Source organism: Myxocyprinus asiaticus, chromosome 40 (assembly GCF_019703515.2).
Source record: "Myxocyprinus asiaticus isolate MX2 ecotype Aquarium Trade chromosome 40, UBuf_Myxa_2, whole genome shotgun sequence".
Lineage (NCBI taxonomy): Eukaryota > Metazoa > Chordata > Actinopteri > Cypriniformes > Catostomidae > Myxocyprinus > Myxocyprinus asiaticus.
In genome coordinates, this window is record NC_059383.1 from 38007900 (window position 1) to 38034114 (window position 26215).

General features: G+C 37.3%; 1 protein-coding gene across 5 annotated transcripts in view; it reads left to right on the top strand.

The window, feature by feature from the left end:
• Positions 1-19821, top strand: part of LOC127430833 (dymeclin-like) — a 94133-nt gene extending 74312 nt beyond the window's left edge. For all 5 annotated transcript variants that reach the window (XM_051680941.1, XM_051680943.1, XM_051680944.1 and 2 more), the window contains one exon: positions 17508-19821. In XM_051680941.1, coding sequence (XP_051536901.1) covers positions 17508-17657 — 150 coding nt within the window. In that variant the 3' untranslated portion in view covers positions 17658-19821. The remainder of the gene's footprint in view (positions 1-17507) is intronic.
• The last annotated feature ends 6394 nt before the right edge of the window (positions 19822-26215 follow it).

The following is a 26215-nucleotide window of genomic DNA, read 5'->3' on the forward strand; positions in this document are numbered from 1 at the left end:
AACTTGTGTATTACATGAGCTGTAAAGTTGTTTAAATCATCGTTTTTACATAATCAAGGGCCGAGTGGTAAATACTTGCTGTGGTGATCAACATAATGCTGCAGATGCTGTCGATTAAGCTGAACTTTTATTGAACCCGGAATATTCTTTTAACTGTAAGGTGGAACTTCCATTGCTAGAGGCGCCATATTCAATGCTACAATCTTTGTGTGTCCTGGACGTCCCCAGAACTGCAATTGAAAAATTCTTGTCTAGACATACAGACTCACACATGCATGCAGTGTGCATCGCTTATCAGAATCACAGTCCCAAGAGAGCAACTGTGTGCTCGAGGGATGTTCCCTTCCCTCAGCCCTGGTACAGAATGCCCTTATTATAACACACACACACACACACACACACACACACACACACACACAAAGGAAGCATCAAGGGCCAGCCAGTCTGCCTGTCTGCCCAGAGCACTATCTTTTTTTTCTCATTCTGTCATTTTTCTTTCGTCCTCTTTGCGTGTTGAATCGGAACAGAGTACGCAGTATATGACGTGGACAGTGACCGAGGCAGTGGAATTTGTTGTTTGGCCAGTGTGTGTGTGTTGTGATGAGACAGAGACTTTGTGGCTCCTATAAGGGAGGCGGAAAACAGCATCACAGCACTGACCGTACATGCACATACACACATGGGGCGGCAAAAATCTGCGCCTTATTCACAAAGTTTCAATTTAATCTGGTGCTAAATGGACCCTTTTCACATGACGCATTTCCAACTAATTTAGCAGTGTCAATCTAGCAAACTTATTCATGTTTTCATTTATTATTATTTAATGTAAATGTAAAATATTATTATTTACATAATGGGGGTTTAAATTCAGCTGCTGAGGGATTGAGAGTAAATTTGTTGCCTGTCTCTCTTCTGACTGCTGTAATCCATCTCTCTCTTTATTTCCTCTTTTGGAAAGTTGTGGAAATGTAATAGTGGAATTGTTCTTTGCTGTTGGAGCAAATGGGAACGCAAAGATAATATTTGATGTGGTCTCCCATTCGCCCAATAGAAGTTCAGCCCAATATAGTTTACTTCTGCGTTCTAAACACGGAAATCTGAGAAAGGTCCATTTACTGAAATAGCGTCGCACCTTGAGGATATAAATTAAGTTATCGTGTTTTCAGCCAAAAACATGCATCTTTTCTATGTAAATTAGGCATTTTATGGATTGCACCTTATTCACAAAAGTCAGCACTATTTGTCTGGTACAATTAACGTTGCGCTACTACAGCATGCAGAAAGCGAATTAAACCAATTTAAAATTTAACCGAATTAAATTCTTGTATTACATTTAGCTAGGGCTGAAATTTGGATCTTTTTTAACTGCGATTATTTAAATTGTGTAAGTGATTCCTTTTACTCCAAATTAAACCATAATTTTCCCTTGCTCTACCGCTGATGGAAATATTTTTCTAGAATGGGTATTCACACTTGAGTCCTTTTAAAAAGATCCAAACCAAATAAAGAAACATTAAAACACATAGGAGAAAGCATCACATCCACACTGATTCTGTGTAAAAAAATAAATTAAAAAAATTGTCTAATTTGTGAAATCACTTCATGATTAATTTTTTGTAACCCAGTCAACTAGAATATTATATTATTGTAATGTAATACTACTACTAATAAAAATATAAATAACAATAGTAAGTCATTAAGTTAAGAAATTATTATAGAAATAAATTATTGTTTTATAATAATAATTATTAATAATATTATTATTACACTGTGTAACCATTTTATAATTTTATGTTTTTTTTTTTTTTTTTTTTCCGGGTAGTAAGTGTTATTTCCTAATTGCTTATGCCTCAAAAGTACAGAAAATGTCTATTATTACCCACAAACTTTGCTTTTTTGACCAGGACAGTGATATTTTATTTATTTATTTATTTTTGGATTTTTCTCCCAATTTGGAATGCCCAATTCCCGATGCGCTCTAAGTCCTCGTGGTCGCATAGTGATTTTTGCCTCAGTCCGGGTGGCGGAGGACGAATCTCAGTTGCCTCCGCGTCTGAGACAGTCAACCCGCGCATCTTATCACGTAGCTTGTTGAGCGTGTTGCCACGGAGACATAGCGCGTGTGGAGGCTTCACGCCATCCACCGCGGCAACCACGCTCAATTCACCATGCGCCCCACCGAGAACAAACCACATTATAGCAACCACGAGGAGGTTACCCCATGTGACTCTACCCTCCCTAGCAACCGGGCCAATTTGGTTGCTTAGGAGACCTGGCTGGAGTCACTCAGCACGCCCTGGGATTCGAACTAGCAAACTAGCGAACTCCAGGGGTGGTAGCCAGCGTATTTTACCACTGAGCTACCCAGGCCCCAGGACAGTGATATTTTGAAATGTACCTATTTCCAATGAGAAAACGGCCGAATTTGTGTCTTTTCATTCACATAAAATACATTCATGTATTTATACTAAAGTAATATTCAAAGCCGTGCTGGTCCATAATGGTAACAAGTACCCGTCTCTTCCCCTGGCTCACTCGGTGCACCTCAAAGAGGATTACAACAGCATCAAGACCTTGCTGGATGCCTTGAAGTATGATGAGTACGGCTGGGAGGTCATAGGAGATTTCAAAATGGTGGCATTCCTGATGGGTCTCCAAGGCGATTTTACCAAGTTTCCCTGCTATCTTTGCCTTTGGGACAGCAGGGACACCAAGGCGCACTACCACAGGCGGGACTGACCACAGCGGACCGAGTTCTCTGTGGGGAGGAACAATGTCAAGTGAGAGCCACTGATGGACCCCCGGAAGGTGCTGATGCCACCACTGCACATCAAATTGGGCCTTAAGAAACAATTTGTCAGAGCTCTAGATAAGGAGTCAGCAGCCTTCAAGTACCTTCAAGACTTCTTCCCTAAGCTGTCTGAGGCAAAGGTCAAAGCCGGTGTCTTCGTCGGACCACAGATAAAGAAGGATTTTGGATTCATATGTTGTTTTTTTCTGACTTTATGTGAACGAAAAGACACAAATTCGCCCGTTTTCTCATTGGAAATAGGTATATTTCAAAATATCAGTCCTGGTCGCAAAAGCAAAGTTTGTGGGGAATAATAGCCATTTTCTATACTTTTGAGGCATAAGCAATTAGGAAATAACACTTACTACCCAGGAACAAACAATGTGTTACACCAGTGTTATTATTCAATGGTAATTAATGTTTTTTAACATTTCGTATCTTTCTCGTGGCATCGCTATGCAGTCTGGTTAAACCCTCACACCTTTATTTTTGCGAACGCTTTTATTTTGGCGGAAAACTGAAGGAACTGAAGTTTCTGTTTGTAGTTGAGTTGACAAAAGCCTCTAGATGCAGTGAAATGCTCTCATCTCACTTTTTGTCCACTGTCCATTTTAAATTTGAATTGTGAATTGTAGTGGCTGAACATATGTGAAATTACGCAAATGTGCAATTTAAGTGAATCTGGAGCATTTTAAATATGCTCAGCACACGTTAGCTCACTGAACCGAACTCAGAGCACATCTGTCACTCGGGGCACCAGATATATAGAAATGGTCTGTGTTGAGCACAGAACCGCTCTGAAAAAACTTATCATGGGCCTCACGTTGACTCAGAGTATGTGTGAAATACACTGACCCCGTTTACATGCATTTAAGAAAGCACTACACACTACTGACAAAACAGAGCTGTTCACATAAGCGCAGCATAGCAGGCAACGTGTTCAGACTTTTTTATTTATTTAATTAAATCGCAGTCCCCGTTGATAATTGCATGCTGTTTGAGTCATATCAAGTTTTGGATTTTATTTTGATTAATCATTTAGCGTGATAACTGGGCATATATCCAGACGTGCGGTGTAGCAGTAAGCACACTTTCAGCATTTTAAAGAGCCGATTCATTTTTGCTTTTTGGAACATGTCGGAGCATTGCCACACAGCGTGAATTGTTGTCTCCTATGGTCAGTTTTCTCTTTCAGCCCAACTACTGTCATGGCCGAGCAACAGTTTGAAGTGAATCTTCCTGAACAAGTTGAAGTTAGTTAAACTGTTGACATGATATTGCTAAACCCAACCATATATTGTAACCTCTTACCCAAACCATAAACCTACAAATTAATTTAATATGAAAATCCGTTGTGTACCACAGAAGAAAGAAAACATTGTCTAGTGCAATGGTTCTCAGCAGGTGTGCCGGTGTGCCATGGAATTTGTAGAGCTCCAGCATTTGCGAGTGAATTCGGACAATTATTTGGCTGCACTGGTTCAAGTGACAGCGGATCTTACACCCAAAGTTATGAACTTATTATCGCAACCTACAATCAGAATAAAAACTCCCTGACGCATCTTGCATCATATACCAAGTACTTTTAAAAGAGGCATGTTAGTTAGTTCTGCATTCAAAGCGCCGTTTTCTCAGTCTCACACGGCTGCGAGTATCCCTTCTCACTTTCGCGCACACACACAGACTGAGAGATAGTGAAGATATACCACGTGAAAATGGATTAAGCGGAGAGTCTTGCTTGTAGGCCTATCTATCAAAATGATGGACAGTGTTTTGAATAATTAATTATAGATGGATGATGTCTTAACCTCGCGCTCAAACGCAAGTTTCTGAGAAAAATAGCGAGTCATATAAAAATGCATGAATCCATTAAATGCGCGATACCAGTAAACAGCATGCCAGCGTCCTCGTCTAAATCATCATAAGCAAAATCTAAAAAAAATAACCGTGAAATGTCACTAACAATAAGAGCCTCTTTGCACAACTGTGAGAGGGTGACAGCGCACCGAACATTATTCTACTTCTAACGCACTATCAGACTGCAAAAACCTATTAAAACTGCATATCCTGTTGAAATGTTCACACTTTATAATGAGACTACCAAGATGATGCATGGCATTGCGCTTATGCAAATTCCAGGTCAATGCAATTTCCAAAAAATAAACAAACATTGTTTTATAATAATCATATTAATTTTATCCGTCATTATTCTTTTGCATTTTTTCCTAAAGAAAAATATTTGCGTAGAGCCCTGATTTGTCCTTGCAACTTAAATAACCTTTTTCAAATATTCCATGAAATTTGTGTAGTACATTTTTTAAAAATATTTTATTCGCAGATATAATGGTTTCAAGTCCATTTTTAATTTCTGATTTGTGTTTCAGGTTTAATACAGTTTATTTCACATTTATGAGGATGTATGCGTCATTGTATTTTGAGGAAAAAAATGGTGTGCCTTGGAAATTTAATATTTACAAAGATGTGCCTTGGTACAAATACGTTTGAGAACCACTGGTCTAGGGAAGCGTATTGACACACCACATACATTATCAGTCAAAGCGAGCTAATTTGTTCACAGATGTTTCCTTTGATAAATAACGTGATGGCTATCTAAAATGTGATGCTTGTATTGTATCAGTTTGAAATTGTTTGTTGATTGCTTGGTCTAAAAGTCATCAATTTTTTATATGAACCAAGTCATGCAATAATTTACGATTTTGCCATTATGAGTTGGCATGAAACTATGCTGTCTATAGCAGCTAGATTGTGTATTTTTGTGTAGAGAAACATTTTATATAGTTTGTTTTTTACTAGGTATGATTTTTGTGCCAGTCTTTCATAAAATTGTATGTGTTCATTTTTGTGTGTGTGTGTGTGTGTGTGGGGGGGGGGCAGGTTTAAGTGGTTTACAAGGACTTTTTTAGGTTATAAACTGGTAATTACAAGGGTATTATGCTATATATGTGGTTTATGAGGACATTTCTAGTGTCCCCATAATTCAAATTGCTTAAAACATACTAAATTATGTTTTATTGAAAATGCAGAATTTTTTTTGTGAGGGTTAGGGTATAGAATATATAGTTCGTACAGTATAAAAATCATGTCTATGGAGAATCATTATGTCTGTCCTCATAAGGATAGCCGCACCAACGCGTGTGTGTGCGTGATCAGACAGAACAGAGCGTGATCAAGTGAACGGAGTTGTGCTCTGGGGCTCTGACTGGCTCAAAAACTCTGGCCAAGTGTGTCTGCTGTGTGTGTGTGTGTGTGTGTGCTGGGGCAACCTTGGAGTCCAGCAAGCCAATTCTGCTCAGGCACTGTCTGGCCCTTCTCTTCCCAGGAAACACTGGGGCTCCGCGGGTGGGGGTAGGGGGTCGTGTTTGTGTGTGTGCAGGGTTCCTGCGGATCCTTAAAAAGTCTTAATGTCTTAAATTCAGTTTTCCAAAATGTAAGGTCATAAAAAGTCTTAAATGATACAACAAAAGTCTTAATTATCATTTTAAGAGGTCTTAAATTTGGGGGCAGAAAGACAGGAATCGTGATATGACCTAATGTGATTATCAGACTACAAAAGAATATGATTTAATTAAATAAATGCATGCACTGCATCCTTCAGAGTGAAAACGTGGCACTGTTGTATTTTCTCCAAACACGCGGGTGCTTGTGAGTGTTTCCAGCTGTTGCAGAGCAGTTCACAGTCATTAAGGCATATCAGAAATGTATGACAAGCGATTACTAATGATCAACTGTTGATGATAATGACAATGTTTACTTTTATGTGATTAACATTTCTTTATTGATTCATATATTAAACAAATAAAATCAAAACATATACAAACAGAATCAATACTTAACTCCCTCTATTACCTCCCCCCTCCCAATCCCCAACCCCACCCACAAAAACACCCCATTGGTCCCACATGATTATAGACACCCTCCAATTCAGAGTCTGGGGGACGGAGCCTAAACTTCTCTCAAGAGCGTATGGGAGAAAGATTTCAACTTGGCATTGGAGGAAGGAGTGTGGGCTAAGATTCTTAAAAACGTAAAGTCTGCATCTAGTGATGCAAGGGTGCATCTTATTCAAAATTTTGCATAGATTTTATTGGACCCCCTCTAGACTGTATAGGCTTAGTCTTAAAGACACACCCACCTGCTGGAGATGCCAATCGGAGGATGGAGACATGGCCCATGTTTTTTGGTGGTGTGTCGAGATCCAGAAATTCTGGTTGAAGGTTCAGAATTTTGTGTGCGACGTGGTGGGCACTCAGGTTTCGTTTTTGCCCCAGACTTTGTGTTCTGGGCGATGGGGCGGTCATTGATGTGGGGGATGGCCATATAGGGAACTGGGTTCTGACCTGTGTGATGATTGCCAGGCAGGTTATTTTGAGGGGTTGGAGATCAGCTGGTGCGCCCCCATATCCGGAGTGGTGCACAGAGGTGGGGAGGGTGGCAGCTTATGAGGAGGTGTCTTCGGGAAGACGGGGTGGCTTGGATATGTTTATACGGAAATGAGTTAGGTATTTGGAGTTTTTGGAGGGCTCTCGGGTGGGGTGTGGAGGGAGTAGTGTATTATAGTTAGTATGATTATTATGTGTGTGTATGTATGCAAGTATGTGTATATATGTATATGTATTTATGTTTGTATATGTATGTTTTTTTATATATGTATATATGTGTGTCGGTTTGATTTTTATTTCGATATATTTTCTTATGTTTGACCACAGGGTTGTTTATTGGGGGGCGGGGTCGTGGGGTTTAAATGTTGATTTTTTATATATATATAATGTTTACATTTCATTGCTAGTGTATGATTTAATAAAAAAATTTAATTACAAAAAAAAGAAACAAAGACGAAAGTAAGTAAATTATAAAATAATTCAAGACACGTTCACCTTGAACCTAAAATTGAGTTCTATTTTCTTTTCTTCAGGCAGCATTAACTCTATTACCAAAACGCAACACAAACACTTTCGATAAGAACACACATTTGGCAGCATTATTTTGGGAACACAAGGGAATTTATTAGGCTTTATTGTTTTGATTATTATTGTCCTTACATTTATAATTGTCTTTAGTTCTCAATCTGTAGGCTATTAGTAATTTTCCACCTGTTGTCGGATACTTGCGTAAGGAGCTATTTGAAACAGTAAATGTTTAGATTTGGGGAGGTGGTTAAATAAGATTTTTATTAATTATTTTAATTGCTTTTTTCATTTAAAGTGCAATTTGAATTTAGAAATATCTTTTTGTTTGTGTCTTTCGTGTTTCAATAAATGAATAAAATTTTTAAAGCAAAATCAATAAAGCAAAAATATTCACCGACCCTCAGTAGGAGAACTGATGTTCTAATCGAATATCGTGATTATCGATAAAATATATTTTACATATCACCCAGCCCTATTGCTTATCCCATCTGGGTTTGTTTCATACAAAAACGGTTAAGAGGTTCTTTCTCCATCACTTGATCATTGAAACAGAATCGCTGTTGTGTGTCGGTTTGAGGCGTGTGCATCAGTGTAATGACCCCGAACACAGTGCAAAGGTTCCACCCTATTCCAAGCAGTATTCAGCACTCACACAATGTTGAATAAAATGTCAGAATCTGTGACAATTGGTAAATTAGTTAATTGATTAAGATAAATTAATGTGTTAAACATTTTAAATTAATCGCAAAGGTTTTGTAAATATTTTGGAGCATATACAGTATAAGGCATTATGGCATTTTTTTGAAAACAAAGAAGAGTCTTCGAACTGACAACTTCCCCTGCATTTTTCAATGAGCCATTGGTAAAGTCTTTGACCTTTCAACCTCTCTGTGCTCTTTTGAGTCCCTGATCATGCGAGTCGCTCCATGTCCTCCCCCTTGCGACAGACTGGGTCTGTGTACTCTATGGCGTCTGAAAGGAACAGACAGACCTTCAGAGCTCGAGAATAGACCCGCAGTGTAGCCGAGCCAGCAAACCCTGGAGTCTGCGAGTCCAGCCAAGTTCTGAGCCCTTCAGATGTGAAAGCGCTTCATTACGGCCCCCGTCTCGCACAATGAGAATGCTGGGCAATATGATAGGCTGCTGCTGCATTATTAACGCTGATGGGCAGCTTACCTGCTGTCAGTTGGCCTCCTGCTCACTTGAGCGTTGGCGTAGGTCGGCTCAGGTTGATTGGGGTTGGGTCGGATCTCTGTTGATGGACGCTTCACCTCCCAGCTGTTGGTTTTGGCTGGGTGACCCCCCACCAGGCCAGTTCCTGGATGTGTTGTGAAGAGTATCATAAGGCTCTTGTGTTGGAGCAATCTTGGGTTGGGTCGGTTTGTGTTGGCTCATCTGGTCACGCTAGTGTTGACAGCTCGATTCCTGTTGCTACTGTTCACATAAGCATCTGAATACTGTCGCTTTGATGGTAGTTTGGTTGTAGTCTGTCTTCTTTTTGGAAGTGGCCATACATATATCCTATTTCCTGAAAGTCTTATTGCTACATATTGGGAGCTTTGAAGGTTTACAAAGTGTTGCCGTTGAAAATAATGGTCTTTCTGAAAATACAGTACTTTTAATGGCATCTTTCCAAGCCAAAGGAGCTGCTCGAACAATCCAGGGTTACTGTATTGTAATTTTTTATAAATGTTTTATTTCCATTTTATTTAATAATTTTTTCTAATGTCACTATTTAAATTTGTCAACAGGTTTTATAAGTTTTCACTTTGTTAGTTTTATTTATTTATTTGTTTTATTAATTTTTTTTTTACATATTTTCTAGTATTTTAGTTTTAGTATTTTATGGCTGCCAAAGTTAATGTGTTAACTTATAGTTTTTAAATGTTTATAGCACGGCTCTCTGGAATACTAAATTCTGATTGGTCAGTTACGCCAACCAGCAGTCTGATATTTCTGATTAATGACCACACATCCAAGGATTGAGTGATATCTGACCGTTCATCCGGGTTTTGCTAGTCATCTTTCCTGCATCTTGTATCGGTCTGCAATCTCTACCTTTTAAGCGATTACAATAATTTAAACTCGAACCAGTATTTCATGTCCATTTATTTATTTTGGTTTGTAATATGCAGGATAACGCTCAGTCAGATGGTCATTTTCACAAAATAAACACCAACAGAACTCTGTCCCAACCCGAGAAGGAATTCAGCTGTTTCTGGAGACTCTGTGGTCTCTTTCTTCACACTTAATAACATAATTTCAACGCAAATCAATCAAATAATCATGTCCATTTATTTATTTATTTACTCTGCTTTTAATAAGCAGGGTAATGAGATGTCAGACGGTCATTTTTGCAATATTAACCCCAACAGAACTCTGTCCCAACCCTCAGCTGTTTCTGGAGACTCCGTGGACTCGTTCTTCTCACATAATAACATAATTCCATTCAAATCAATATTTCATGTCCGTAATTTGTTAATTAGCTGTGTAATAAGTGGGATAATGTACAGTTAGCTGATACAGCCCATCTGATCTGCATCAGAGTCTTTACCACCCTTACAGGGTTTATTTTGTGATAATGACCAGCACTTGTGTTTTCCAATCATGTTAGTTTTTATTTCAGTAATGGAAATGTTTTCATGGAGATTTATTTTCTGTTCACAATAATAACATTGGTACCATCACACAAAGTCTGGTCCACATTGCAGTTTATTCTGGTAAAAAGCCACCTATATAGGGGGTATTTACACTTGATTACTTCATGCGTTTTTACTGATCGATTGCTATCCGATCATAAAAAGACCAAATGTAAATGCCCTCCAAGAAGGATTCGAGACGGATACAAGTCTGATCACTCCGGAGGTGGTTTGAGACGCATTCCAGATGGAACTCGGTCAAGTGTAAATGCATCTGGCTGTTCAAGCCACATATGTAAATTTTACCCAAACAGCGCTATGTCAGCGTGGGTATAACCTGAAACATAACAGCTGTTACTGAGTATTTGCATAAGGCTTGCATCACGCAATAAATAACAAATTAAGAAACGGATGTACGCTGTTGGAGAGAGAGAGAGAAAACGAGAACTTTTTCATTTACTTGATGTAGATCGCTTAAGAAACTGAAACTAAACACTGACATTGAGTGCAGCTGAAGCACATTTCTTGCCTACTACAAGCCCCGAGCTGTAAAATACAGTGCACGCACACACAGATATGCACGCGTGGGGAATTGTCACTAGGAATCAAATGATAAATCACATCTCTTAAATTTGCTGCCTGGCATTAGCATAATCACAGAAGTGAACTGTTTTATTTGCATTTAGCATGGGAGTTCAAGATGGGTTTATATCTGTTTGGCGGAGACACATTGATGATGTGGCCAAGTGTAAATGGAATGGGCATATTCAATTGGAAAGCAATTGTAGTGACCATTGAAAGCCAGCACTGCAGCAATCATATAGTACACTTTTTTTTTTTTTTTTAACTGCTCCAGACGAACTCTCGAGTTCCAGTGAAAGGAGTTCCCTCTGTCCCCTGAAAAGAACTAAAAGAGGATTTCTGTGGTGGTAAAAATAAAGCCAATACTGAATGGTGTTATCTACCATCACAGGCAGGCAACTTCCTGTTTCCGAAAGCCCTCTTCCCTGAAGTTAGCTCATGCATTTTAGAGTTTTCTATCCACAATATTCTCAGCGAGTCCACTGTATTTCGCTAGGTGGGTAGAATTTCTGGTTGACTAGCGGAAGTGCGATTGGTTGGCGTTTTGTGAGTAGCCGGTCTCTGCTTGCTTGCGTGTCATGCGGTTAGATTTTTAGCTTTTTAAATGTTGTAAGATGTCTTTAAAATTCCCCAGACAATGTGTGCAGTTAATGGTTATCCTAATAATCAAGTGAAACTAAAGTTTTATCTAAAACAGCAATGTTATGATTAGAAACCACTCGCAAAGAGCTCCAGTTCCAGATGCTGCTGCTTCCATCGGCTGCCTACAGAAGGATTGACTTAGGTACATCTGTTTGAAAAAGCTTGTAATAATTAGTTTTTGTGCACTTTTCAATTTATTGGCAAGAAGTCAAGAGCGGGATTACTTGTATTATCCACCGTTACAGTCAGGCTACAATAGACGTCCGAAAATGGAGTGCAATGAATTACATAAACAATAGCATTATTGTGCTAACAGGTGTGTGCATATGTGCTGAAAGTTCATTAGATATTTTGAGAGTTTGTTCATTTCTATTCAGTGTTGGCCTTTGTGAATGCTTCACGTGTTTTGACATGGCATTATTACTGAGTATAAAAAGGAACGGTGTTTTCCCTGAACTGTCTGTGAGTAGAGACGATGTTTTCAACTGTTTTCCTGCTGTGATGTTAAATGAGTAAATCTACAGTGAAAGACCATAATTATTAGATGAGACGTACAGTAGTGAGATGTTTTATCACGTTTTAAATTAATTGTAATACGATTTTCCTCTTTCCTGCATTTTTCCTGCCTGCAATTCACTTTCTTTTGATTGTATTTGCAGAATGTGCATGTCTTCCCTTAAGGGGAAAATGTGATTTGGAAAAAAGTGTGGACATTAATTCAGTATCAATTCAATTTATTTGTACTGCCAGTGCTTTTAATAATGCATACGGTTTTATAGTTGCTTTACAGAGAACATTGAACTTTTGTGTACAGAGTTTATAAAATGTATGTCCAAATAAATATGTTTATATGTATTGCATGTAGTTCTTTTGTATGGTACATTTTATTGTATGGCTGCTAGTACATCGTTATTTCCTACACAAGAGCAATAAATTCAATCTATCAAAAGGATCAGTTGTTCAGTCAACACTAAAACATTTAATGTAGGTTATAGCATTTAGATACAGGGATTATGTATGTAAACTAACAATTATAAAGCTAGATTGATCTTATTACACATTCATCTCCTGCAAAATAATTGTATTTCATCGCCTGAGTCCTGTAATACACGTGCATCCTGCTGTCTAGACCTCCCCTGTATCTGCAGTAAGTACATAATCTCGGTACAACAAACTCTCCTGGTTCTGACTAGACTCAATACATGCTTTAAAATAACCACAATTATCTACAGTTCTCAAAATATGTCCAACTTTACAGCTGTGAAGGTGCTAATAGGCTACATAGCTTTTCAGGTTAGACTGCTCAGGTTCTTCCATCGATGGATAAAGACGCGTCAAAATAACTAAAATGCTTCTATTTGCGATATTTGGCCATCATCCTCAAACCCAGAATCATTACCAAATAGGTGAGGAAGAACAATATCGCTTCGCTATAATTCTGTGATCATTTGTTCTCAAGTTTCTGTTATTTTTAATGCTGTGTTAGTACATAACGATTGTTTACGCTTAACCAGAAGTTCCGCCCACATCTCCCGCAAAGCGTTATAGACAGACCTACCATGAGCGATGATAGATGCTTTTGTAACATACTGTTGACTACCACTAAAAATAATTCCGTCCCTCGTTTATTTAAAAAACAAAAATTGCGTTTACATTGAGGCACTTACAATGGAAGTGAATGGGGCCAATCCATAAACATTAAAATGTTCGCTATTTCATAAGTATAGCCACAAGACGTAAACATTATACGTGTTAATACAATTCTAGTGTGATTAAATCAGGTATAGGGTTTACAGCGGTATATCGTCATAACAACAAAGTTTTAATGTTGGTTATAACTTTAAGCAGAAAAGGTTAGTTTGTGATTTTAGCACACTAAAATCATTTTATCACGTATATTCTTTACATCTATACTTGACTGTACTTTTGAAACTGTGAGCATTTTAGCATTTATGGACTGGCCCCATTCACTTCCATTGTAAGTGCCTCAATGTAACAGCAGTTTTTTATTTTTATAATTAACGATGGATGAGTTGACTTGTTTTTTGGTAATCAACCAAAAACAACAAATGCTACAAATGCTGTCGATTGATTAACTTGTATTGAACCCGGAACATTCCTTTAACTAGCCTAGCTTCCTTCCTAATGTTAGTTAGTTAGTATGGGATGTTGTAGTGTTTATACATAAAAGGCAGTAGTTTTTTATATATATAAGAACGTAATAAAAGAAACCAGACTGGTTAGATTTACATCTTTCTCAGTGTGTTATGGTAATGTCTTTTCATCTTCTTTAAATAATATGTGGTAATGTTATGATTCTGGTTCGTTTGCTACAAGGCTTAGAACTACACAGAAAATGAATGGGAAAAATGCTTCCGGAACCCTGACCGCTGAAAAAGTGGCGATCATTGTTGGGAACTCAAACCCTGAGGCTCAGTCTCCAGTTAAAAACACCCCACCTCTCACCCTGATTACCACAGCGGAGATGGTAGCGTCTCGGGTAGAAGTCTTGCGTATCGCTTTACCAGAGGTTAAGAGGGTTGTATTCAAACAAGAAAAGGAGCATGTGAGGTGTTCCCGTGTGTCATACGATCAATCAAACTCAAGTTTATTTACCTCAGAGGTGGATGGAATTACACCTGCGTCAAAACTGCAAACGCTTCACCTGACATCAGATACCACACCTGGACAGGTTATGCTATATCTGTGTTCACCCAGACTCGAGACAAGATGACAAGACTGATTATTATTTTTATTCACTTTAATTGCACTTTTATTTTTATTTTAAACACACAAAAGAATGACAACAACATTTGCAACACTTTACAATAAGGTTGTATAGTATCATGAACAGAATTTAATTTACAGCATTTAAAAATCTTGGTTAATGTTAATTTATGGAAGTATTATTGTTCATTGTTTATGTTAGTTCATTTACAGCAATAGTTCATATACGACTTTTAATGCAAAAAAGTAGTATATGTAGAAATTTACATTAGCCGAAATAATAATTGCTGTAAGATATTGTTCATTTTTTGTTAATGTTAGTTCAAAATTCATTAATACATTACGTAAATATTTAGCAATACAACTTTAAAAGCAAAAAATAATTATTACTATATGTAGAAATTAACTAACTAAAATTAAAAAGTGCTGTATTGTTTGTTTGTTTGTTTATGTTAGTTCATAATGCATTAATATATATAACTTTTAATGCCAAAAATTAATCAGTATATGTAGAAATGAACATAAACCAAAGTTAATTGACATTTTATTCATGTTAACTATCGTGTTAACTAAATACAACCTTATTTTAAAGTGATGCCATTTTCTTACAAAAAGATCTTGCTGTCCTGAATTATCACTCATCCTGCTAAAATCTAAAATATCTGTAATGTCCCACAAACAATGTTACTTGAATTGCAAATTTAAAATTGCAAAATGCAAATCTATCACACCGAGCATGATGCAAATTTTTGGTGTCTCTTTGGTTGCCGAACAAAAGCGAAATGTTTATTGAAAAACTCAAAACGTCTGCTTGCAATATCATATCGTTTCGCTCAGCTTTGCATTATCAGTTTTTTTAATGCTCCTTGTAATCGGACACCAACAATACTACCAGTTTAAAGTCTTGAATGATGGATCATGACACTTAAAATAAAAAGCATATATTTTATTGGCCGCTGTGAAGAGCTGCTTACAGTACTGTGAAAAAGTATTTGCCACCTTCCTGATTTCTTCTTTTTTGTGTATTTTTCATACTAAATAGTTTTAGATCTTCAAATGAGATATAACATAAAACAAAGGCTACCTGAGTAAACGCATAATACAGTTTTAAAATATTTATTTTTTGTTGAAGCAAAAATGTTATCCAGCACCTATATCACCTATGTGAAAAACTAACTGCCCCCTTAAACTTAATATCTGGCTGTGACACCTTTAGCAGCAACAACTGCAACCAAACACTTCCGATAACTGGAGATCAGTCATTCACAATGCTGTGCTGGAATTTTGGCCCACTCTTCTTTGCAGAACTGCTTTAGTTCAGTCACATCGGAGGGTTTTCGAGCATGAACTGCCCATTTAAGGTCCTGCCACAGCATCTCAAGCGGGTTCAAGTCAGGACTTTGACTAGACCACTCCAAAACTTTAATTCAGGCCATTTGAACTGTCAGGAGATGGATCCGCACGAGCGCGTCAGTGCAACTTGAAATCTGTGTCCGAAACCAGGAAAATGCTGCCTCCGGAGGCTGTATACGGAGGTATGATGAAAATAAGGTGCTTTTCAAACTGTTCAGAGATCAGTTTCCATAAGAGTTCCATTCATTCAAAACAGCTGTCATGAAAGCCATTAACTGATTAGGCAGCAAGGTAGCAAGTCAGCGTTTTCAGATGCAGCCCAAAGTAAAAGCGCTTCACGTGTGCTATAAGTAAATGTCTTATTCACTATGCACTGAATGTACAAGTGGTTTGATTCAGTATTTTTGAGTAAATGCGATTGCTAATGCGCACATGCCATCCATGGTTGCTGGACTACTGTGTGTACTGTTATTTCCTTCTTTCTTACAGTGCATCCGGAAAGTATTCACAGCGCTTCACTTTTTCCACATTTTGTTATGTTACAGCCTTATTCTAAAATTGATTAAATTCATAATTTATCTCAAAATTCTACAAACAATACCCCATAATGACAACGTGAAAGAAGTTTGTTTGAAATCTTTGCAAATTTATTAAAAATAAAAAACGAAAAAAAAATCACATGTACATAAGTATTCACAGCCTTTGCCATGACACTCAAAATTGAGCTCAGGTGCATCCTGTTTCCACTGATCATCCTTGAGATGTTTCTACAACTTGATTGGAGTCCACCTGTGATAAATTCAGTTGATTGGACATGATTTGGAAAGGCACACACCTGTCTATATAAGGTCCCATAGTTATCAGTGCATGTCAGAGCACAAACCAAGCCATGAAGTCCAAGGAATTGTCTGTAGACCTCCAAGACAGGATTGTATCGAGGCACAGATCTGGGGAAGGGTACAGAAACATTTCTGCAGCATTGAAGGTCCCAATGAGCACAGTGGCCTCCATCATCCGTAAATGGAAGAAGTTTGGAACCACCAGGACTCTTCCTAGAGCTGGCCGCCCGGCCAAACTGAGCGATCAGGGGAGAAGGGCCTTAGTCAGGGAGGTGACCAAGAACCCGATGGTCATTCTGACAGAGCTCCAGCATTTCTCTGTGGAGAGAGGAGAACCTTCCAGAAGAACAACCATCTCTGCAGCACTCCACCAATCAGGCCTGTATGGTAGAGTGGCCAGACGGAAGCCACTCCTCAGTAAAAGGCACTGGAGTTTGCCAAAAGGCACCTGAAGGACTCTCAGACCATGAGAAACAAAGATTGAACTCTTTGGCCTGAATGGCAAGCGTCAGACTAAACAGAAATCTGAAGAAACTGCTATCTACCATTTAAAATACTATATATATATATATATATATATATATATATATATATATATATATATATATATATTAGTTTTGTGTGAAATTGAGTAAATATAGTGCTAAATAAGTTTTTTTTAAGCAATTTTATGTTTATTTACTATATTAAATTGTGTGATATATCGGCCTACCGGCCACCCTGCTCTCTGGATATCGGCCATTAACTAAACAAATTTTACTTAAGATTATATTTTTATAGTGTTTAAACAGAGACCATATGATGATGTATGGTTTAAGACAAAATAACACCAATGAGGGTGATAAAATAAAATGCACACACATTCTCACACAACAGACACAGCTATCCACTGCCACATCGTTTGGTCACCCATAGCGGTCGACCACTAGTTCACACTCTGTGTGAAAAGGCCTTAACTTCAGTTTTTTACAAACTGTTTGTGTGTGTGTCTGTCTCTCTCCTGCAGAAATTCCCAGAGCTAAAGTTTAAATACGTTGAGGAAGAGCAGCCGGAGGATTTCTTCATCCCATACGTCTGGTCTCTGGTTTTCAACTCTGGAGTCGGACTTTACTGGAACTCTCAGGGCATCGAGCTGTTCAGCATGGACTCACCCTAGATTCGGTTTGAACCGCGTGTAAGGACAGAGGACGAATCACCATGAATGAACTTCAGGTGTCTTGAGTGTGCGTCTGAGCATGTGCGGGTGTATCTAATTGCACCCCGGTCGTTTTTGGATGTTTTTTCTCGCAGGTCGGATGCTGAAGTGCCTCCATCATCAAACATTTCAGTTCCTAATGCGTCGTCATATGAGACTTCCGGGCATCGGTTCTCGTCACGCGATTCAAAGGGCACATCGAGAAACAGCCTCTGCTCAGCTAACACACACTGATGCCCCAATTGCTGCATTGAATTCTAGGAATGGTACAAATTGAGCTTTTGTTCACGGATTTAATGTTTGTTTGTGTTTGTTGTTGGTGATGGGGTCATGGAGCACAACCAAGACCGTTTTTTTTTTTTCAATCGTTTAGACTAAGTTAACATGAATAATTTTTGGATTGCTTTTCTTACGTTTTTATTAAAGAAAATTAATTTTTATGCGCAGCTTAATCACATATCAGTCAACTATATAGTGATGCAGTATGTTATAAATACATATTTTTTGGGTTGTTTTATAGGACGCTTTGCTATTTTAAATTATTTTATTTATTAGCACAATATTTCGTTTGTTGACCCCAAATTCAAAAATGAGCATCACCACAAAGAAAAACCAAAATGTTTTTTTTAATTTTTTTTTTTTTATAACCATTTCTTGCATTTGCTGTTTATATTTCCCAGTTTGGAATTAAATATTCAGATTAGGTGGTTTACTAATTTATATGAATAATAATACATATTTACATACTTAAATGTGAGAAAATAAGCAGCTTTGATATGTAAATTCAGTCTAGTGTGTGATTTATGTATATTATCCATTGGGAGAATTGCATGTACATTATTGTATAGACAAATGCAATATATTACAATATTATTAGAGACCACAATTTTTTATTAATTTGTTTTCGGCCATTTTTGGGTACAGCAGTAATACCTGTGTTACAACTTGTTGCATATATAATTAATAGCGTATAGGGTAGATATTACTGATTACAAAATGCCCTGTGTTACTTTAGATGATTTTTATGTCCCTGTTACACAGCACAAACTCAAAGAGCCCATGTTTTTCATTTCCTCATTTTGTCTTTCAGTTTGTTTGTTTTGTTATGAGGTAAAACTCCACAGGTATCCATCCATAGGAACAGAATTTGTATTGCAGTGATTGTTATCACTTTACAATAAGGTTGTATTTATTAACACATGTTAATGCATAATCATGAACTAACAATCAATAATATTTTATACAGCATTTATTAATCTTGGTTAATTGTTAATTTGCAATTAGTAATGTAAAAAATTAAAAATAATCATGTTTATTAATATGTTAGTTTAAGAAAATTTGTGTTACATCATAATGCATGAACTAATCTGAACATGCACAATGCTTCATTTTAAAATATGTTGTAGGATATGTTTAAATGAACTTTAACCAAGATTAATAAATCCCTGTAGAAGTATTGTTCATGTTAACTAAAGTGCTTAACGTTGTTAACAAATACAACCTTATTGCAAAGTGTTACCGTTTTCTTTTTGTGTTTCATATTTAATATTGAGTAGTTTCATTCTTTAACATTTTTGTTTGATTTTTACATGAACAGAAAGCATTTTTATGTAATAAGAAATACTATATGAAAACCGTTGATTGGTAAAAATGTGATGGTGCGCTTTTTTTTTTTTTTCATGCTGTCTGGTTTCATTGCTATAACTGACGAAAACAGATCTGGGACCTGATTCCCGAAAATCTTCTTAAGGAAAAAAATTACGAAAATTCGTACGTTTGTACGAACGTTCTTAAGTGCAATTCGTTAAGAACATTCTTAAGAAATCATTTTGTGAATACAAAATATTCGTAACTATTTTCTTAAGCTAGGAAATAAGAAAATAGTCACGAATTTTATTCTTAAGAATGTTTCATAAATTTGACCCCTGGACTTCAGGATGGATTTCAGATCAAACAGTAATTCCACATGACTACAATTACTCTGAATGAAGATTTGAATTACCAGCAGTGTTGATTTGATCAGATCTGAATCTGTTGCTTTGAGGAAATCTCTATTTTGCTTCTGTTAGATTCCCTCGCTATAGTGTGAACTACCACCAATAAATACACAAAATCCCAGCCACAATTTTGGACATGCTTGTGATTCTTTAAAGCTAACATAAAATCTGTATCTTGAACAAACTTGTTTGCATGAATATTCCTTCATGAAATCTAGTATGATGCAAGAAACGAATGAAACTCTTTCTTAAAGTTTTATTCGTTTTTGTTCTTTTCTTTGGCGAGTCTGTTGCTGTTAAAATGAGCCATTTAAGAGATAAAAGCTGACAGCAGTTGTCTTCCTGCTGGTTCTTTTGTTGAAGCTCCAGCTCTTGAGGAATGCACAGGAAGCCAGCGTTGACTGTAATTATAGCGCACAGAGAAATGCTTCCATTAGAGAGAGAAAATGTTTGTGAAAGCACACTTCGGCTCGATCAGAAAAAGAGTTTGTGTGCTTGTTTACAAATATTGACTTCTTTCACTGTTTTCATTTTTTTCCCAACTTGCCAAAATTGTCGTTATTCTCTCACCCACATGTCATTCTAAACCAGTATGTTATTCACTGAAAATGTTGCTTTCTGCCATAGCTCTCCTATTGCATTCACGCTTTTGTATAGTATAACTTCGCAATGTTTACGAGACACCCGGGATTCGATGATGTCCGTGACGCATCTTAAAGTGTCAAGTTTGAATATATGCATGTGTAAATGAGATTTGAGGGATTTTCATTGAATAACGACTTGTGTGTTTGTTGTCTTGTCTGGTCCTCACACAAAGCTGTCATATGGCTTAAGATGACTTGGAATAGCGCTCGTATCATATGGACTACTTTTATGGCACTTTAATGTTTTTTTTTATTTTTTATTACTATTTTCTTTCCTTTTTTTTTTTTAGCATTGACTGCCTCTGGTCACTGTATGCTTATATTTTATGGAAAGAAAATCATTTTTCAAAAATATCTTTGTGTTCCACAGAAGTCAGAAAGTCTTGCAGGTTTGAAATGAGAGAGTAAATGATGACAAAATTTACATTTTTAGGTGAACCTTTCCTTTGACATCCACAGCAGTTTCACTGAAAGGTATGATATGCGATAGTCAGCGTTTAAAACTAAAGCATATATTTATAGCTCTTGGAACATGGACACAAATGCAGCATGTTGCTGTGTGTTTGTCTATCTTTTTTCAGCACAAGCAGCAGATGGTGAAGGTTTTGCCGCAGTGACTGTTGTGTTACCTGTGAGTTCACCTTCTCTATTCCTGGCAGTCTTTCTGGTGGCTGCAGTAGATTGCTGGGACTGTAGGTATTGTATGTCCAGCAGACTGTGGCGTTTTCTTTTCCTAAATGGTCTTTTTTAACAGTGTCCAGGGACTCAGTCACTGGCCACCACATAATTTAAGGAGTCATTTTTGCATAGGTTTTGCATCACGTCTTGATTTACAATTTTGGGATATAAAATCCCATTTTAACCTGCAAATAAATGTTTTGTATTATAAGTAAAACAGATATGTTATAATGTAAAATGAGAGTAAACCAACAGCAGAACAAAAGCTGTAGACGTCTGCGCCAAATACTGTAAGGGCTTATATTTTAAGTAGCTTTGGTGCGTAAGCTCAAAAACAAATACGGTAAATACTCCCTCTTTATAAGTGGAATCAGGTGCGCTATTGTTAACGGGACATTGATGACGATGTAATCGAAAACGTTTTGTCTTTGCACTGAGCACTTTTTGCACTTCTGGGCCTCTTAATAAACTAAAAATTGACTCTTTCTACACATTGTGTGCGAGCTTCCCCTCTCTTTTGGACTTTAGTATAATGTAAAATTAAGAAGAAAAATGTAAAACCACTTGTGAAAATGTTTCTATTTTGTATTTTTCTAATGTAATATAAATTTTGTCTGGGAAATCAAGTTTACTTGCAACCACCTGCATTAAAAAAGTTCTCCAATATCTTTATATTTATTCAGATTTCTTTATCATCATAAAATATATCTCAATCATTTTCCTTTTGACTTTTTGACCCAACTGTACAATTAAGTGTGCATATTTTAAATTACGCATAATGTGAAGTATTCAACTTAAAAATGTTATATTTTATAATAATTATTGTAAGTGTATTTAATTAATAAATAGTATAAGTATGTAAGAATATATCATATTATACTGTTATAATAAATAACAATTCTCATTTCCTTTTAATGGAAAATGGTGATATGATTTGAATTTGTAAATATTAAAAATAATATTTTTTTTACTCAATTATAATCATAGCAAGTATACACTGTGTGCACAATTATTAGGCAAATTGTATTGCTCAGGATTCATTTTATTGTTGAACAAACACAATGCTCTCAGTCAATCCAAAATGTTATTGATCCTCAAACCTGAATGTTTAACAAAGGAAAAGTGAGTTTCGTCTTTCTCGGGAATATGTAAGTGTGCACAATTATTAGGCAACTAAATTACAAAAAATAATTTCTCCCAACTCAATTGTTTATTCTCAATTTTTAGAGTAAGTGCAACAAATAAGTAACACAAAATGACAATTAAATAACATTTTTGGCCTTTCAAAAATATTCAGTGACCAATATAGCCACCCATCTTTTCAATAACCGCCATGAGCTTTCCATCCATGGAGTCTGTCAGTTTCTTGATCTGTTCACGATCAGCTTTCACTGAAGCAGCAACCACAGCATCCCAAATGCTGTTCAAAGAGGTGTATTGTCTTCCCTCACGTTTGAGAAGGGCCCACAAGTTCTCAGTAGGATTTAAGTCAGGTGAGGAAGGGGGCCAAGTCATTATTTGGGCATCTTTGAGGCCCTCGCTGGCTAGCCAAGCAGTGGAGTACTTGGATGCATGTGATGGAGCATTGTCCTGCATAAAGATCATGGCCTTCTTGAATGCTGAGGACTTCTTCCTGTACCACTGCTTGAAGAAAGTAATTTCCAGAAACTGGCAGTAGGTTTGGGAGTGGAGTTTCAGTCCATCTTCAACTCAAAAAGGTCCAACTACCTCATCCTTAATGATAGCAGCCCATACCAGTACCCCTCCTCCACCTTGCTGGCACCTGACTCGAAGTGGTGCCCTGTGTCCATTAGTGATCCAGCCACGGGCCCATCCATCTGGTCCATCAGGAGTCACTCTCATTTCATCTGTCCATAAAACCTTTGAAAAATCTGTCTTCAGGTATTTCTTTGCCCAATCTTGACGCTTCGACTTGTGAATCTTATTCAGTGGTGGTCGTGTTTCAGCCTTCTTGACCTTGGCCATGTCTCTGAGCACTTGGCACCTTATACTTCTGGACACTCCAGGTAGGTTGCAGTTCTGGAATATGGTGGCATTGGAGGATAATGTGTTCCTGGTAGCTTCACGTTTAATTCTTCTCATGTCTTTTGCAGTTAATTTGTGTCTTTTCTTCTCTGTGTGTTTTTTGCGCCCCAGCTGACTATTCGCAACGAAACGTTTGATTGTCTGGTGGTCACGCCTCCATAGTTTAGCTATTTCAAAAGTGTTGCATCCGTCCGAAAGGCATTTTACAATATTTGACTTTTCAGTGTCAGTTAAATCTCTTTTTTGGCCCATTTTACCTGAGGTAATGAAGCTGCCTAATAATTATGCACACCTTGATATAAGGTGTTAGTCACTTTCGCCACACCCTCCCTCATTACACAAATACATACCACCTGAAAATGATTGAATCCAATAAGCATTCAAGTTTATATGGTTTGGAGTTGGAAAATGTGCATGGAAATAATAAGATCAGAATACTCACTTGCCTAATAATTGTGACCGCAGTGTATAATTAATAAATGAAATGATAATATTATATATTATCCTCAATTATAGTAGGATTACTCATTTCCGTTTAAATTGTCATGATTGGAATGCATACATTTTAGAAATAGACATTTTTTACTTATTTATTAATTGTACACTAACAATAATTACAATTAAGTATATAATATTATACTCAATTATAACAAATAAGATTACTCATTTCCGTTTAATGGAAAACTGTCATACGGTTGGGATGCATAAATCTTTTTTGAGGATTTGGGTTTTTGTGTCTTTCTCTATCAAGTACTGTGTGTCTGTAAACTTTCTGTGGGCATCTCACATTTGCTCTGGGGGAAAGGGGATTTTATGCACACTGTGGTTATTTATGCCTGTGGGTCAGTTATGTGTAATCATTTCTCTTTTTTAAATTAATTATTCATTTGTTCATTTCAAACCGAGAGATCAGAGCAACATTTGATGAAAAAAAATGTCCCCCCCCCTTACGCTATTTCATGTTCCCAAGTTGTTAAATGATTTAGAAGCTTAATATTATTGTTGTAAGAATATATGCTGTCTGCCTCTGCATGAATCATTTACTTCTGCTGTTGCTGTTCTGTAATAATGGATTACTAGCACAGCAGATATGTGCACAAATGTCAAAGTGTGTCTCTGTGTATCTGGGTATTTCCCGGGACACTGCAGACAGCAGGTCAAGCGTCTGGGTCAGTCTCAACTAAGGCTCTGCCCACCACTTCAGTGCTGCCTCGACTGGGGTGTCACCATGACGACTGTGACACTGTTGGCATTTTGCAATAGACACGCAAAGATTATTAAAGGTGCCGTCACAGCCTGGGGAACATTTAGCATTCTCCTTTGTTTTCTTAGACCAATCCAAATCAATTCAAGCCCTAAATATCGAACTTTGTGTCCCCCTTGAACGATTGGCCATCCAAGTGATGTTGGACACTACATGCATTCACTGGTCTAACAAAACAATTGTAAATAATGGTGAATGTGTCAACTAGCTAAACTTCAGTGAATACAGCGCCTTACAAATGTAAGTTAAATGCTTTGCCGTCACCCTTACGCTGTGTAAATACATATGTTATTCGAGATTTAAGTGTTGGGCTTAGGTTGGCTAACGTGCTAAAACTAGCGGCGACATCGCGCGTGTTTGAAACGTCACTTCCATCGGCTAAAAAACAGTGCATGCTTCAGTGTAGTAAAATACTCTTAGTGTTCCATTTGAAACGATACTACACTTTGAAAATGTGTACACTAGATGGTCGAGTGCAGTGTTTGGTGCATCAATTGGGACTTGAAGGTTGGCTCTTTTGACTTTGGTCAAAACCTCAAAACACCCTAGCAACGTGCTAACAACCCCTCTAGCAACACCCTTGCCATAACGGTGGTAAGTTTTGCATGGGCAAGCCCCTCTCATATTTTCTTTAAAAAATGTAGTAGAAGTTTAGACTGCAACCCATGCAGGAGCCATTCCGAATCAGTGCAAACTCCATTTGACGTTCCTGTGTTCCCTTCTATAACTTATACAGCATCTTTGTGTGTGTGTGTTCTCGTGGATTGCTGACCCCTCAGTGTCGTAAGGAGGTTGCATTTCTCCCCGAACCACTTGAGTGGACGGCCCAAAGTTTTACAGAGCAATTCAATGTCATATAAGGCTCGTATAAGGCTGAGGTCTAGAGTTCAACTGTCTGTCATAAAGCAGTTTGAGTCTTTACAATACCTTCCTTTGAGACATGCAGATAGAGCCAGGCATATGGCATCCCATCTGCGACGCCAAACCGAGAGAGAGATATGGGGGTTTATGTCCTGTCTTCTGCTTTCACAAGAGTTGATTTGAGTCCCCAGACAAGACGACATTGCCTGTGTGTATTTCCCTTCTGTTGTATCTGCACAGTTTCCTTTCATTTCAACTGCGTGTCAGTCTTTCCTTCAAATTTTTTAAAGGGATAGTTAACCCAAAAATGAAAATTCTTACTTGATTTATTCACCATAATGGCATTCTGACCTCATAAAAATTGTGTGACTGTTGCGACATCTTTGCAAAGTGATATTACACGGCCCCTTACATGTATCACGGCAGATCCGGGGTCAGATGTACACTGGGTGTCACTAAAAGCGAGTTAGGTGTTCTCCCAAACAGATGTGATTTTTTTAAGGTTAAAGGGATAGTTTGCCCAAAAATGAAAATTCTCTCATTATTTACTCACCCTCATGATATCCCAGATGTGTATGTTTTTCTTTCATCTGCTGAACACATTTAAAGAAAACAGAAAAATATCTCAGCTCAGTAGGTCCTTAAAATGCAAGTGGATGGTGATCATACATTTGAAGCTCCAGAAATGACAGACATTCAGCATAAACGTCATCCATACGACACCAGTGGTTAAATGAATATCTTCTAAAGGAGTTGTTCTCAACTGGTTTTGCTATAGTAAAAACATAGTAAAAGACGTAACCTGTATGTATTAGCTTTGTTCATGGTTTTCCAGTATAATAGCATGAATCAAATGACATTATTTTTGTTGTTGATGTCAACAACAAAAGATACAGGAAGTTTTCTCTCCCCGCTTTTAAAAATTGAAGAGCCTATTTATTTATATGAGCCCATTATATTTATTATCCCATTTGTTTCCTTATTTCAAACATTATTCAAACAGAACATATATTACACAGGAGGAAAACG